Genomic DNA, 15,908 nt, shown 5'->3' with positions numbered 1-15,908 from the left:
CAAGGAGCAGTTTGCATTTAAAAAACCTGAGCAAACATTATTTGCTCAGTTGCATTTACATTATACTCCATTCACTCAGGCAAACACTGCAAGTGGTTTGGCAGGTCTTGTGGCTAAAGGTTTCTGCGAGCAACAAGCAGAGTTGTCCCAAGTCTCAGGCCCTGGGGATTTCTGTTACTAGATTTGGAAGGGTCTATACCAGGACACAGCCTGTCCAGCAAGGAGGCTCATAAAGACCCAGGTGGCAGGCAAGGGCTGAGAATGCAAAAGAAAACTCAGGTACGTGCAAAAAGAACTAAAGAATTCAAAATGCTTCGAAAGGAGAGAAATAGAATAGGAAAAAATATTTTAAAACCTCAATAAAGGATACCCCAACTTCAATTTGACAGGTAATTTGACAGATAATAGCTTCACACAAGACAGGACAAAAACAAACGTGTAATTCTGAGCAATCAGGTCCCTAAAGTATTAGGAGGGATAAAAGCAGAAACCATCACTCCAAGGAGGGTGGGCAACTCTGATCAGAGACTGATTTGGCTAGGGCACAACCTCTTCAAAAGGCAAAAATCACCTTCTCCAGGAGAACCAGATTAAATAGTCTCTCCTGAGAATCTACTTTCTGCTATGGCACACTGACTTAAGATACCATTGACCATATTCACTCAGTATAATTATGCTTTAGTTTTACAGGTGGCAGGGAAATATCTTCCCTCCAGTGATGTAATTAAGAACTTGAGAGCAGCGAGTCCAGGGGAAGCAGGAGCTGAAGTGAGAGCTCTACTGTCAGGGGACCCTCTGCATACACAGTGCAAACTGGCTGTACAGGACAAGCACACAAAGGGTCACAAAGCCAAAGCCAGCTTGGCTGCACGGCCCACATCTGCTGTGGCTTTGCTCTGCAGTTGCTTTTATGTCTCCATCCACACTTAAGGCCTGGAAAGTACAAAATTACAAGACAGCAATCCCTTTTTAGTATCAGAGACCAGCGGCATCTGTTACTCTGCTTCACCACCTAAAAACAAAGCACAACTTGTCTTTGTGAGCCTTTCCAGTTCTATCATTACTCCCTGTGCTGGACTAGGAATGAAGTGCTCTTCATCAAGTGCACAACTACTTTCTCAGCAGGGCAACCAAGGAGTAAATCTCACTTAAGTCTGACCACAAGTAAGTACAATCTTTTTAGTGTCAAATACTAATGTACTCATTAAAATCCACTAATATGACACTTCTGTGACTAGGTCAATGCCTGACAGGTCAGTGAGACAGAACATGACGCCATATAGGAAGTAAAATCTCAAATATATTTAAGGACAAATTAGCACCAGATTTTTGGCCAGTCACACGGAGCTAATGTTTTAAAATACCAACGGGAAGTCACACAGAAAAACAACTGATACCAGCTCAGTGTGAAGGACATAAAAGCAGCATTTTACTTGCACAGCGTGCCGTGCTCTGCTCTGCCTTAAGCTGGGAAATAGGGAGTGGTTTCGGTACCAGATTCTACAGAATAGGGCTGGTATAGCAGAGAAGGAAGAGGGCGATAAAGATCCTTTTACCTCATTTTTCAACACACACTAAAGTGTCCTGTCAAATCAACAAACAAGCTTTAAAAAAAAAAAAAAAAAGACGAGCAATAGTGTCTCAATGTAACAAACATCACTCATTGAAATTCAACTGTTTAAAGATTTTAGTTAGTTTTACAGGGCTTGCTTTGATCCCAACAGCTATAAAATACATCCTTTATGGAAGGAAAAAACATTCCCACACGGCTCCATCTGCTCCCATTGAAAGGATGTTTCAGCAGCAGTCAAACATCTGGGCTGGCTTCCAGATAACACGAACGGCCAGGTCTCTTTTGTTCTCAGAAGGGATGAGCTCCAACTATCAGAGACCACTCGTATCCCCTGCCCAGGCCAATCCACAGCGTGGAGCTCCCAGGTGAGCTAACGATGCCCACATATTCTTTTTTTTCCCCCTCAGTTCAGGCCTGCAGGACAGTGCAGTCCCTGCCTTGGAAAGGCCAGACACCAGTGCCACAGCTAAGCCTCCAGGTGCTTAGTGATCCTGCGAATTTTCTCCTTCTTGTTCCTGTTTCCATGTTTTTTCCAGGGCTTTCCTACCACATTCCCAGGATAGGGCGTAGTCACTGGCACGAGGCCGCTGCCAGGCCGGTATCCCATTGCAGCCCGGACCCCTTTCACCAGGGCGCGAACATTCTCCTGGAAGAGGAGACATAATCACCATTGACCAATGAGAAGATATTTAACCACAAGGAACTATGGTATGTTAATAAAACCAGACACAGGCAAGCTCAAACCCATCAAGACCTGCTCAGCCCCCAGCTCCAGAGCTGCAGGAAAGGTCACGCCATGCAACCTAGTCAAAGCCTGCCAGCACGCTCCAGTTCTGTCTGCAGCCATGCCTTGCTGCGCCAGGTCCTCAGTGTCTGCCACTGCAAGCAGAGGCAGAGCGTTGATGAGACACTGAGCTCCGACAGACATTAGCTACGGCACTAGGATTGATTCTCACAGTCTCTGCTTTGCACACAACAAATTGTCTTTGCAAATAAATCTGGTGTCTGTGAAAGCCAGAGACTAAAATAACTTGTTCAAGTCTGGAGTGTGGGTAGCACTGCTGGGGCTCACAGCTCATGCCAGCACTTTGGGCAGCCAGAGGAAGAGTCTGGTAATCCCAAAAATTCTTTTCAGGTCATAGTTTTCCGAAACAGCTCACTGTTTTTTGAAAAGGGCCTGAGTTCTTGTTTTCAAAATGCATGACTATCTTTAGCTGTGCTGAAACAAATACTGTTCATATCCAGCTAACCAAGCAGAACAGATCATGCTATCTATGACCCATCCTCTTCACTGCTAAACATCCTGTTCTGGTCTTTGTCAGGTATGCAGAATTAATCAGTTATGGATCTGACATTTCATTACGAGTCATTAATAAATTTTTTCAGTAGTGTAGGGGCAAAACAGATCCCTGTGGGACCTAAGAAGAAGCATACAAGTTAAGAGAAATTCCCATTTTCCACTTCATTTTGAGATTTCTCAGTTAGATTTTAGATCAGGTTCTGTGTTCTTTTCATCTGATTTCTGGTTCTGAGTCAAAACAACCATGTAATACTAAATCAATTGTCTTAAAGAAGCTTATCATGACCCCTAAATACGTCATCTCAAGAAAGGAAAGTTAGTTTGAAGGACCTGTTAGTCCAAAACCACATTCCTGGTCAGTTGCTGTGTCACACCCCCCCTTCCTTGTCTTTCTTCCCAGTCACTCTCCTTTTTGCTCAAGATTGATGTTAGGCCCATAATGATGAGGGTCACGCTGCTGACCTTTTAAAAATCAACTATGCGCACCTCACTAGCTATCTTTCAGTTACCTAGGACATTCCCAGTGATTTAGGAGATAATAAAAAGAACAAAGTGCTCTTGGGTAGAAATTACGTGCAGATGCCAATGGCATCTAATACCATTAACTCAACTCAGCACCCCTCCATCCTCAAAGCTATTTTTTCCAGTAACTATGACACACCAGTGCTGCAGTAAAAACTCCTAGAATAAATATCCTCCAGAATTTACCTGGTGGAAAAATGTTTTGTCCACCACATTTTCAATTTGTTTTGCTTTGGTATTCTTCTCAGGCTTCACCTGTCCACTGGCCTGCACAGTTGTGCTCTCTGGGCATCTTTGATGCTGGTGCTGAAAATCATTTGGGTCAATGCCAGGAGGCGGATGGCAATATAACAGCTTCCCCTGTGAAAGCAATGGGATACAGTTATTACTAAAAAAACTCAGAGAGACACCCAGAGAGGAAAGAAAAACAACTCCAAACTGAAGAAGGGCCCTGGAAGACCAGGGGCTCACACTGGCAGACTAAATATCAATACACTTAATTTCTCCTCCCAGGCAACAACTGGCTTGACTTCTAAGTTAAAGTACTGTTCCACCTCTACTTCAAAGCACCGTGTCCAGCTGCAAACCACACAGTGCAAAACTCTCAGGAGTACTGGAGGATCCTGTTAAGAAATACTCAACAATAAGTTGCCGAGAGGTGCTGTAGAAGCATGCAGTATTACAACACTCAGAACTACAGTCCTTAGTGCCAAATGCTGGTCCAACTATACAATATGGGTTTGTTTCCTGAATATCTGCTGCCTATTTTAGAGATATGATAATGTATTTAGCTAGCACCATATTTTTAAGCAATCATCGTTAAGATTAAGCAGCTTGAGAAATTTCATTTATTCTTTTAAAACACATTTATTCTTTTAAAAGAGTATTTTGATATATGGTCATTTTATCCAGAAAAATAAATTCACTTTATTGTGCTCCTTCATACTGCAGTGAAACCTTCAATTCACCTCCTAGTGGGAAAGAAAACCCAGATGTAGGAAGCACTTACACTGACATAGTCTTTTAACACATATCGAGCTGATCTCGGCTGGTCTGGCTGTCCATGAGCTGTCATAAAGCCTCTCATATCTGGAAGACAAATCCAAAGTACATTCTGTGTCAGTACAAGAGAATTCATACATTCTTCTCTGCTGCCTAACTGCACATTTGTATCCCTTCTCAAAAGAACTCCCTTAGAAAGAGGCTTCTGTTGGGGAAAGCAGGGAAAAAAAGGGAACATTGCTGACTGCAAAGGTACTGCAGAAGCATCCTAACCTGAAAGGAATGATGAGAGCTGACATCTTCCTACCACCAGAAAACCGGCTGTTTTTTTGTTTTTGTTTTAAGGCCAGAGAATATTAATTGCATCAGAGAATCAGACAAGGCAGAACAATCTTCACTGCGTTCTTTAAAGTCTAATTCAAGACAGCTGATGGGAGGTATCTAAAAGCATGAGAGCACCACACTACACAGAGTGGCAGGGCATTTCACCAACATCCTCAACACAATCACTACATCTGTCGGACAAAACTGGCAAAGCACCACTGCAACAAACACATGAGATCAGCTGTTAACAAAGGCCCTTCCTGAGAGGAGGGCAAGTCCTAATGGGAAGGTTCAAGGCATGACAAACCTGAGTTGGGCCTAACTTTAAAAAGTTCTCCTAAGGCTGTGTTCAGGACCACGCACACAGCATAGGCGATAGGTTTTAAAGGGATCATCACTCACATCCGTATGCTGTTAGCAGCTCTTCAGCTGTTGGCTTTCGATCTGGATCCTCGTCTTCCCTTGGCCTTATGATATTTATTCCATAGGTTGCTTCCAAAATGTTTCGTGGGATATGCTGGCAAACGTAAGCTAGTGAAGGAAACCACCTGGTGATTTTCAGCTACACAAGTAATCTTGCCCTAGTCACTCCAAGAGCACACATTAAGAATGACTTTTGGATTTTGTCGCAAACCAGAAAAACAATGCAAGTCTGACAGGACGACAAACTTGAAATGAGGTGGGGAAAGACCAACACAGCAGGGCTGTTTTATCCAGTGGGTGTCCCCACCGCCCTCAACGCATGAGCACATGTGCCCCTAGCAGGGCTGGAACATGCTACATTGCATACTCCAGATCCAACGCTTGCAGAGACTCTCACAAACCCCGTGCAAAGGATATTAGAGAAATGGGTGGGACATGGTCCCTCATCTGGTCTATAGGCAGAATTCCAGAACAAATCATTTCTGCCTTGGTAGAGATGAAAGATGGCATCACCAGACCAGGGCAGTCACATAGGCACAGGCCAGGCTCCACATACAGGGTCTACACAACAAATAATCGATGAGTTCACCAAGGCAAGTCAGTGTCCGGGGGGGAGGGAGGGAATCAAATGCATAGATGGAACAAGGATGCAAATGAGAATAAGCAGAAATTCTACTAACACAGACATCTACCCTGCTGGCCCCAGCCAATGAATTAAGGAAATCTGATGTAGAAGATAGCAGTACTTCCAAGGTTCATAAATAAGGTGTCCAGATGAGGGCAGCAAGATCTTCAGCTCTCCAATCTGATGGGAGAGGAGAAAGCACTCCCGAAACCTTTAACTATGTTGGACCTTTTGAAACAGGTAGGAGATTGCACAAGTAGAAATCCCACAATGCTCATTATAGCATTGGAGTTGCTACCTCAAAATTAAGAGCTTGATCAATATGAAAACGGCAGCATAATTAGACTTACAGCAACAACTGCGAACAAGAAGGATGGTTTGAAAGCTTGACCTTAAGCTATTCAGAGGAGCACTCACTTTTAGAGGTTCTCTCCTCATGACTGATGTTGAAAAAAGAAGGGCCAAGCTACTTAAATAAAATCGGGAGATGGAAAATATCTCCCATTGCACAGCAGCTCTCATGAGTGACTCTTAAACTGTAGCAAGAACTATAGTTCCAAAATTATATACATCAAGCCCACCCCTCTCCGACCGAAACTCTGCTGGGCAGAGTTCAGGTTGGCAAACAGAGTTCTCAGTGAGTCCACTTGGTTACAACTAGTTCATAATGAAACTCTTCCACAGGGCGGGAGGAGGGGGAGGGAGAGGGGAGATCAATGCTCCTTGTTAGCAATACCTGAAAGTGTTTCGTACGGCCTGGTGTAGCAGACACCGAGACCTTCTTATTTCCAAGGATTGTGTTGATGGTCGAACTTTTGCCAACATTAGGGTAACCCACCTAGATGACAAAGAAGTGGAATGGTAACAGTGATATCAGGCAGGGTGATGCCAGAAGACTGGCAGAGCTCTGACACAGAAGTACTTTAATAAAAAGCACTAAAAATAATTAAGACAAGCAGTGGGGAACACTGAGCTCCAGGAACTTCAGAATTAATCTTTGCACAAAACCCCCAGCGATTTGTGCTTGCTAGTTTTTTTTACTCTTATAGGAAGCCAGGCTACAGGATGAATTTTTCCCATGGAAGGCATATGGAATTAAAATTTAGATTAAGCAAGTTCAGTTTAAGCACAAAGTCAACTCACCAGCCCAACATTTACTTCCCCATCCTTCACCCTTGGTCCATTGTGCATGGTTTTGAATATCTCCAGCAGCTCATTTCTCTGTACCAGATGGCTGAAGTTCCTGACGTTCCTGTTCTGCTCCTGCACTACATGCGGCACTGCAGCACCATCAGTCCTGCTTTCCATCCTCTCTGGGGCAATAGCATTTACTTTGTCCCCGCCTTCATCTTCAGAACAGGTTTGCCAGGCCTCCTCTTCATCATCTTCACAGTCTTCATATTCATCACTACTGTCATCATCACTAACCAGAACTTGATTTACAGTTTGCAAAGCATTGCCTGTGGATGTGCTTTCTGCACTATCTTGTGCTGTGTCGTCATCTTCTTGACTGTAGCTTTCATCCTCAGAATCACTCGGGTCCTCTGCTACATCTTCAGTGTCTAGTTCCTGTGTGAACAGTACTTCATTGGTGAAAAGTAAAGACAACACTAACTAAGTCTTGCTGTTGACTGCAGTTGCTACAGCACAGTCAACTGTGTTTTCATCAGCCAGATCCCAAGGACTGACAATTAACTGCTGACGTCACACAAGTTTTTTTAGGGGTCTTAAGCAGGATGTAGAAACAACCAGCCCATTTTAGGAGAATGACAAAAGTATTCCAAGAGGGATTGTTAGCTTCATTGTGAAGTTGTTAGAGGTTTCTCTCCAGAAGCACAACCCTGAATGCGTGCACACCCCCAGCATCCTTACACATAGCAGCAGCAGAGCCCAGCAAATTTGTTTTTTTTTTTAAATTATCAAGTGTTCCTAGTAATAGGAATGAATGTAAATTTTTGAAAATGTTCAGAACACAAAGCCATTTTGTTTCAGGTCTAAATATTTCATTAAAATAATTTCAAGCTGTCTTGTTTTCAGTCCAACTCTTTACATTTCTTCCCTGCAAGCAGTTCACATTCAAAAAGAAAGACCTTTTCATAATAATAGTATTTTGACCTTTCTTTCCAAAAAAGAAAGCAGAACTAACACCTTCGGTCTCACTTTTAAATCAACCTGTAAAAACATTTTATCCAAGGATGCAAACCAGCTGAACAGACTAGGTATTTTTAGAAGGAGATCTGGGATATTCCACAGCTGAATAGCAATGGCTGTAAAAGATGAACCCAGTAAAACCTGGGTGTGGTTTTACCATGAAAGTGGCATGTATTGATAACATGTAACTTGGAGCAGCAGCACAGTTTGTTCCACTGGGCAAAGAAAGGCTCTCAGGTGCTTTAGGTTCTCTAAAAAACACCTCCTCTCCCTGGGAGAGAAAAATCCTCTGTACAGATAACCACGCCCCCCACAGCATCCCTCTTGGAAAGGATTCTAACTCTGTCAATGAGGTAAGAGTTTACAAACAGATCTACAAGGGCTGTTTCTGTAGCTATTCATCAGTAGCCTTAAGGAACAAAGTTACATTCTAGTCATTAACCTTGAAAGAGAAATTGCAAACACTATGAACAGCAACCGAACAGCGTACCACTTTGACTCAGAGACAAAAGTGAGGAGAGTAAAATGGTGAACAATCATTAAAATGCTGTTTTACAGCCACATAGGACCTTAGAATAATCCTTCCTTGAGACAAGGACCGCGCCTTTCCTAGAATGGCGCTCAGGTATATCACGAGCATAACTACAAAGCAAGGTATCAGAGGCAGCCAGCACGTACCCAGTTGGAACTGGTCATCTACAGTACCTTTGCTTCTCCAGATAGCCGTTTGCACTCTGCCAAAGCTGACCAGAACACCACCTTAACGCCCTCTTTCTCAAAGAACTGTGCCCAAGCAGCCCGCTGCTCCTCACTCAGCAAATCTGCTTTGTTTATCAGGATCATGTTCTCCTTGTCATTGCTGACTTCCTTAACATAACTTTCCTGAAGAAAACAAGAGAAGGATCAGTTCGTACTCTGGTTTGGACTCTTCCTCCCCCCAAGGTGATATAAGAGCAGCAAGACAAGTTAGCCCATCCAGCTCCACATGAGTGTAGCTAAGCTTACCGTCCCCTGGGCTAGATGGAACCAGTGTTTAGTAGCCAGCTACAAGAACAAATTGGAGTGTGCAACTACCACAATACAGGTTGTTTCTGGCCACGTGTGCAAACGCTTGCCTGCTTAGAGCTACGACAAGGTATTAATCAGCACCTAACAGCAGGAACTCCTTAGATCAACTATTTGAGCCATTTCGTATCTCATTGAGGCACAGCGTTCTATAGTCTATCATTACAAAGTTGTCACTTCAATAATTCTTGATCCTTCACTTTCAGCGCAGTAATCCTCACCCATTTTTATTCCACTATTGTTTTAAAATGAACAATTCCTTTAAGTGTGGACGCTTCTAGTGGGTAATGAGGAGCAATATAGTATCTGCAATGTAATGTCTGCAGAACTGCCTCTAAATCCACAACACTGTGTGAAGTATCAAAAAACACTGAAGAAAAATAATTTGATGCCAGAACACTTGCATAAATAAATGAGATATCCAGTTAGGCACAACAGCAGAACAGCTTCAGGGTGGCTGTTCTGGTATAAATCATATAAACTCTAAGAAATAAAATGAAGACAACATTCAAGAAAGTGGTTTACTTACCAGATCTTGGCATCTAAACAGAAGGGGGTTTCTAGCATCTACTATCTGGACTACAATATCACTGCAAAAATAAAAGAAAGCCCCATAAAGCACTCTTTCTTACCTTGCTTCAAAGAAAGCAGCAAGGCACAGCACATTACTCACTTTTAGGTTTTGCTTGGAATTTTAATGGTTTTAACTGTATTATCTCACTAAGTACCTTTACTGAATTAACAAAGCATCTCAGCATCCCACATGCCCCAACAGAGCCATGCTTATGCTACAAGCCAGTACTGCTGTACAGTATTTCTGCCTCACTTGGCTAATTCTCCTGTACAGTTGGCAAGGGGAAAGGAAGCATGCGAGTTTTGCCAATCCATCTACCCTTCGGAAATGCTGAGCAGGCAAGAACAAGAGTAGTGGTATTCTATCCTTTAGAATGTTACGAAAAACTGTGATAACACAACTTTATTTCTGTCTGTTCTCATCCCCAAACTGTGGCGGGGTGGCTACAGAGAGGAAGAAGAGGTGGTTTTCCTACACAGCAAGATATTCCAAAACACTGTTGTCCCCTTTGCATGGAGCAAGATGCACAAAGTCTCCCACAAATGACCTGCAGATTCTAAGCATTTGCTATCAGGCATTTTCAGAATTTCCTTTGTGCTCTTCTTGTCACAAAAAGCATAGAACAGTCTTAGATTCCAGTAAAACACGTTGCTCCCCCATGCAAGCAAGGCCTTGCAAGCATGCTTTTAGGAAACCTCTTCCAAATCCAGACACCAGGTTGCCACCACATATATGAGCAACTCATCAGTTCTACACACAAATTAAACGCACTGGCTTCAGATACCAGAGACATCCATGCTTCTTTTTTCAAAAAGAGGGGGAAAATTTAACTATAGCCTCTTCCACTAGAACTTCTCGAGGCAGGTAATTTAAAATACTGGTTGCCACGTGCTGATTCTATTTGTTTGACAGTGATTTCTGTTAACTCAGGACAGCTTCAGAACACCACGGGTTGAATGGAAGAATTTCAAGCCTCACTAGGCAGTTGCTTACAGATTTAAAAGAAAAAATTTAAAAAAAAAAAAAAATCAATAAACCCCCCATGGGAGTCATTTAATAAGCCGCATAGCTACAAAGAGGTACTGAACAGTTACAGAAATTCACAGATCAATACGAGAGAAAGCTGACACCATGGTGCTGGGATGGGATACAAAGAAGTTCCTGAATCACACCGCTGGGACCTAGTTTGAAGCAAACAAAAGAAAAGGCTGACAACAGATCAAATTATCTGGCAAGGTAAGGGACTGGACAACTTTTCCGTTTAATCCTGAGACAGCATCCTCACTCTACGTGAAAAACTCCAACAAGAGCAGAAAGGCATTAATAACACATTCCAGCCACCTCAAAACACACAATACACTCACACTGCACATCATGATACCCTATAGTGGATGCTCCCAACCCCGCTCTGTCCCAGCCAAAGGCCCAGCAGCACCCAGTACAAAGCCACTTCTGTGAAAGGACTAGCTCACCATGACCTCACTGGTGAAGTATTTTTCAATTTTAGGGAAATCAGACGAGATGATCTCAAACTTAATTACTAGTGAAATTAAATGCCCCAGTTAGATTAACGTAGCAGATAGCACTCCTATTGTATTACAGCTCAGCAGAGCAAACAAAGCTATTTCTGTGATATGACAGGCTGTTGTCTTTTGTGCACTGCTGCAATTTCTCTGCATGGCAAGACGCCAAGGACCAAGAGGCTCTTTCTTTCCCAACATTATTGAGTTGATCTCCCCTGCCTCCTGCCCCTGAATGTCAGGCTGCAGCTGTGTGGTTGAGAAAGAGGGGAAAGGGTTAATCGTGGCAAAAGACCTCAAAGACACATTCTCAAGAGAGGCCTCCCACGCAGAATTACTGGAAGAGGCCAAGAGCAGCAGCATCTGAAGAATCATCAGAGACTCGCGCAGAATTGCAGTGCTGAGAGCTAGTGTGCACCACTAAGCAGCTGCCCTTCTTCACATCACATTTTGATCACTTCAAAACAAAATCACTTCAGCACTGATAATAAAACATTACTAATGGTAATTGTTTTTCCTGTGCTCAGACACTTGAAGCTTGACTCAAATGCTTCAATTCAGGAAAACACATTAAATATTACTTTTAAAAAGCAGATAGTGATATACTTTACCTTCTTTCAATGACTCTCCAAAGCTGACGCCAAAATTCCAAGTTTCGTTCAAATGGGGTTAGAATTAACTTCTTTTCTTCCTCAAGGCTAAGGCAAAACAGAAAAAAGACGTCATATTTGGCCCACGTCAGGCAATAAGCACACAACCAGTTCCTCCTTAGATCCAGGAGGCTTTAGTTTCAAGGAGCGCTATCAAATCAGACTCATATAAAGGTACTATTTCTGCTAGTTTTGCAAATAGATCAAGTGCCTGGGTAAACTGGTGTCAGTGGCACTGGTTCAGCAGTGACACAACGGCTCCTGATCATGCCAAGGGAGAAGTGATAAATGATGGAAAGAGCAAACACTCATCAAAAGTCTGCCCGTGAAGTTTCAGAGCCACAACAATAAACCAGAGAAGTTATCCCAAATGCCCGCAGTTATTACTCAACCGAGTACCGCCTGGAAAAAATAACGAATTTTGGGATGGTACCTGAAATGGCTTTATACAACCCTTGACTTGCTGTTACCACCGCGTGAACGACTTTACTCAGAGCAAGTGTGGGTTCACAGGGTGTGCGCAGATACCACCTAACTCTCCAGGCCAGCAGATGCAGTGCCAGACCAGCACAAGCTGCTGTACGCAGGCTGGCAGCACTGCACTGTATTCAGAGCAGCACTGTTACTCTTAGAAGACACATTCACCACTCCTCCACTTCGCAGGCAAAAGCAGAACATCACACTCCATCCTGAAGAATTTTAACTGTAAACAGTACGAGAACATGCACACACAAGACAGCTTTGCAGAGCTCACCACAAAGACGTGTCTGGACTGTGGCTGGGATGTCCAGCCTTCCAGAACAAGTATGGGGAGCTACTGATAAGACGGTAATTTTATTGGTCCAGCAAGGATAAATACAACCCACTGCTTCCTCTGTCTCCAAATGCCACCAGCTACTTAGCCGGACACAAGTGGCATACTCACTGGGCAAGCTGTCGCCTCCATTCGAGAAAGCTCTCCCTCTCAGTTTGCTTCAAGTCCTCCGCACTGGTTGTCCTATCCCAACGTGGCCTGTAACAAGCACATTTTGGAGTGAGTGGTCAGAAGTAGCAGTTACACCAGTTACGTTACTGCAATAGACATCCATAAAGGACACAGTGTCGTGGTTTAACCCCACCCAGCAACTAAGCACCATGCTGCTCACCTCTCCTCCCTCCCAGTGGGATGCAGAGGAGAATCGGGAAAAAAAGTAAAACTCATGGATTGAGATAAGAACAGTTTAATAACTAAAGTAAAATAAAATATATTACTAACTAATAAAAAAAATATATAATAATAGTAATGAAAAGGAATATAACAAAAAAAAAAAAAAGAGAGAAATAAAACCCAAGAAAAGACAAGTGATGCACAAGGCAATTGCTCACCACCCACTGACTGAGCAGCGATCCACCCCTCCTGGCCAACTCCCCCTCCCCCCTTTATATACTGGGCATGATGTTCCATGGTATGGAATATCCCTTTGGCTAGTTCAGGTCAGCTGCCCCGGCTGTGCCCCCTCCCAGCTTCTTGCACACCTGCTTGCTGGCAGAGCATGGGAAACTGAAAAGTCCTTGGCTTAGGATAAGCGCTACTGAGCAACAACTAAAACATCAGCATGTTATCAACATTATTCTCATACTAAATCCAAAACACAGCACTGTACCAGCTACTAAGAAGAGAGTTAACTCTGTCCCAGCTGAAACCAAGACACACAGGCACCACACATTCAGCTACACTGAGACGGCTGTAGTTCAGATGCGCGTGCACCTGTTTTCAGCAGCTTTAAGTATGCATTTTTTCCTTGTTCCTTCTAAACTCCACTAGCTAAGACGACACTATCCTATGCACACTAGATCTCACAAAGCTGTTTTTTTGAGCTAAGATTTGTAGGGCATTTAAGATGGGGGATTCATCTCTCTGTCCACCACGCAGAGAGCTCTGGAAAGGCTTAGTAGGTGGCCTGGATGCACCAGCTCCAGCAGTGCCAGGCTTTGAGCAGGAAACCCACAAAATCAGGACAGATGGGCTGGGGCTGGCAGCACCCACGTGGCAGGCAGGCACCTGTGCTGCAGGTTACAGCAGGCTCATGCAGGTTAGGTAGTGGCTTCCCCAAAACCAGGGTACTGACAAAGCAGAGGGCTGTCCTCAGGCTTGCAGCCACCGAGGGGCTGAGCCCACTCAGCAGAGGGGGATCCAGGCCCGGCCCTGCAGGACTCACCTCCGTGGGATGCGCAGGAACTGCCGGTTCTCCTCATGCAGCTGCCGGACACGGTGTGCCTCCTGGGCTGTGAGCAGGCCAGTGCGACTCTGGGCAGACACGATCTGGATGTTCAGACGCTCTGCGGGAAGGGAGAGACAGTCATCCAAAGCCAGCTGTCCCCATCCCTGCCTGTCACCAGCCCTGCTGGCCTCTGCCACCCCACCCCGTCCCTGCTGACCCCCAGGCCTAGCTCAGGACCCCATCCCCCGCACCCTGGTCCCCAACCCGGCCAACCTCATTGCCAGCCCCAGATGTACTCCCGCTCCCCCACCCCAGAACCAGCCCTTGCCCCCTGCCCGGGTCCCCAGCCCAGGGACCCCCCACCCCAGCCCCTAGATTTTCCCCCAGCCCCAAGGTCCCCCCCGCCCCTCACTGGCCGCCCCCCCCCCGGGCCCAGCCGCAGCCCAGGACCCGGCCCGGCCCCTCACCAGCCACGAAGCGGGTGCCGGCCAGCTCGGCCGTGGCCAGGAACTCCTCCAGCGGGCTCTGCTCGGGCGCCGACCGCAGCTCCGGGCCGCGCTCGCCCCCCACCTCGCTGGCGTGCAGCTGCCGGGACAAGAGTCCGCCGTCAGCCCGGGCCGCCCCGGCCTCCCGCCGCGCCCCAGCCTCCCGCCGCGCCCCCGCCACCGCCGCAGCCCCCCGCCCTACCCATGAGGAGGTGCCGCGGCGCTCCAGGCCGCGCTGCCGCTGCAGGCAGCGGCCCAGCCCCGCGCCCCGCTTCTTGCCCATGCCGCCGCCGGAGCCGGAAGGGGCGGGGGCGGCCGCCCCGCTTCCGCGGCCGCGCCCGGGTTCCTCCGCCGCACCCCGCCGCCCGCGGAGCAGCGTTCCGGGCAGGCGGGTTCCGAGGCGGCCCCGCGCTCCCCGCGCCCGCCGCCGGGCGGCGCCACGGCACCGGCACCGGCACCGCCGCCCGCCCAGGACCGGCCCCACCGTGGCCGGCCTGCCGCTCCATCGCTCCATGCGCTGACGGCCCCATCTATCCGGCACGCATCCACACGCTGCCCTGCCCGCCCGCCCATCCACCAACACCCACGCACGTCCCTCTGTCCATCTCCATGCTGCCCTGCCCGCCCGCCCATCCGTCCCCACACTGCCCTGCCTGTCCATCCGTCCATCCCCACACTACCCGGTCTGTCCATCCACCCACCCCCACGCTGCCCTGGACGGCCACCCCTCCATCCCCATGGCGCTCAGCGAGGACACACGCGCCTCTCCGACGCTCCCCTCCCCAAGGCCAGCTCTAACCCTCTCACTCCCGCAGCAGCCACCAGCCCCACCGTTAACCCACGGCGCTAATAAAACCCGGGGCACGTCTAAACACAAGGCCCCGAGGCCTGTGCTGCTGCGGGAGGCCCTGGCAGAGGGGCGACGCGCAGGGCTGCGAGCCCCAGCAGAGCCCGCGGCAGTGCCGGTGGCTGCGGGGGCCGGTTTCGCTCGCCGGTTCGGCCTGGCGCAGATGCTATCTCCGGGAAGCAAACAACGCCAGCAGCGAGGCGTGCGAAACCCTGTCCCGGCAGCCGGCGATGGGGGCAGGGGTTTTGCGCGTCCCTCCGGGGAAAGCCGCAAGCTCCCGGGGCTGAGGTTGCCCCTGCGCCCTGTAACGCGCCCGGCCCAATGCAGGATCCCCATCCCCCGTCTCCATCATCCCAACACAGCAAGTAGCGCGTACGAGGAACGACGGTGACAAAGAGGGATCCTGGGTGCGGCGGTGGAAGGTGTGCTATGAGGTAGCTGCCAAAATCTAGCCAGAGTCTGGGCATCTCCGCAGGACAGAGGACGTTGCCCGCCCAGCCAGGGAACCATCAAACGGGTTTCGGTAGCAGCCGTTGCGGCCGGTCTGGGTCAAGATGGGAGAGAAGGTTAAATTAATAAACAACTTGACCTGTTCTTGCGCAGTGAACTGATTTATGAACCATTTCTCCTTTATGGGTGTTGGGTT

General features: G+C 47.1%; 1 protein-coding gene across 1 annotated transcript; it reads right to left on the bottom strand.

The window, feature by feature from the left end:
* Positions 1–1,286: 1,286 nt before the first annotated feature.
* LSG1 (large 60S subunit nuclear export GTPase 1) lies at positions 1,287–14,698 on the bottom strand. The gene is made up of 14 exons (XM_050902342.1): positions 14,618–14,698; positions 14,398–14,515; positions 13,928–14,048; positions 12,655–12,741; positions 11,691–11,777; positions 9,515–9,575; positions 8,626–8,802; positions 6,913–7,338; positions 6,506–6,607; positions 5,562–5,705; positions 5,124–5,247; positions 4,405–4,484; positions 3,582–3,755; positions 1,287–2,219 (listed from the first exon to the last, which is right to left on the bottom strand). Exons 1-14 carry the CDS (start codon positions 14,696–14,698, stop codon positions 2,040–2,042), a joined length of 1,962 nt encoding a protein of 653 aa, XP_050758299.1. The 3' UTR covers positions 1,287–2,039.
* Positions 14,699–15,908: the final 1,210 nt, after the last annotated feature.

Source organism: Gymnogyps californianus, chromosome 10 (genome assembly GCF_018139145.2).
Source record: "Gymnogyps californianus isolate 813 chromosome 10, ASM1813914v2, whole genome shotgun sequence".
In the NCBI taxonomy this organism is placed as follows: Eukaryota; Metazoa; Chordata; class Aves; order Accipitriformes; family Cathartidae; genus Gymnogyps; species Gymnogyps californianus.
The sequence above is the reverse complement of the archived record's forward strand: the minus strand, read 5'-3'. Positions and strand labels throughout refer to the sequence as shown.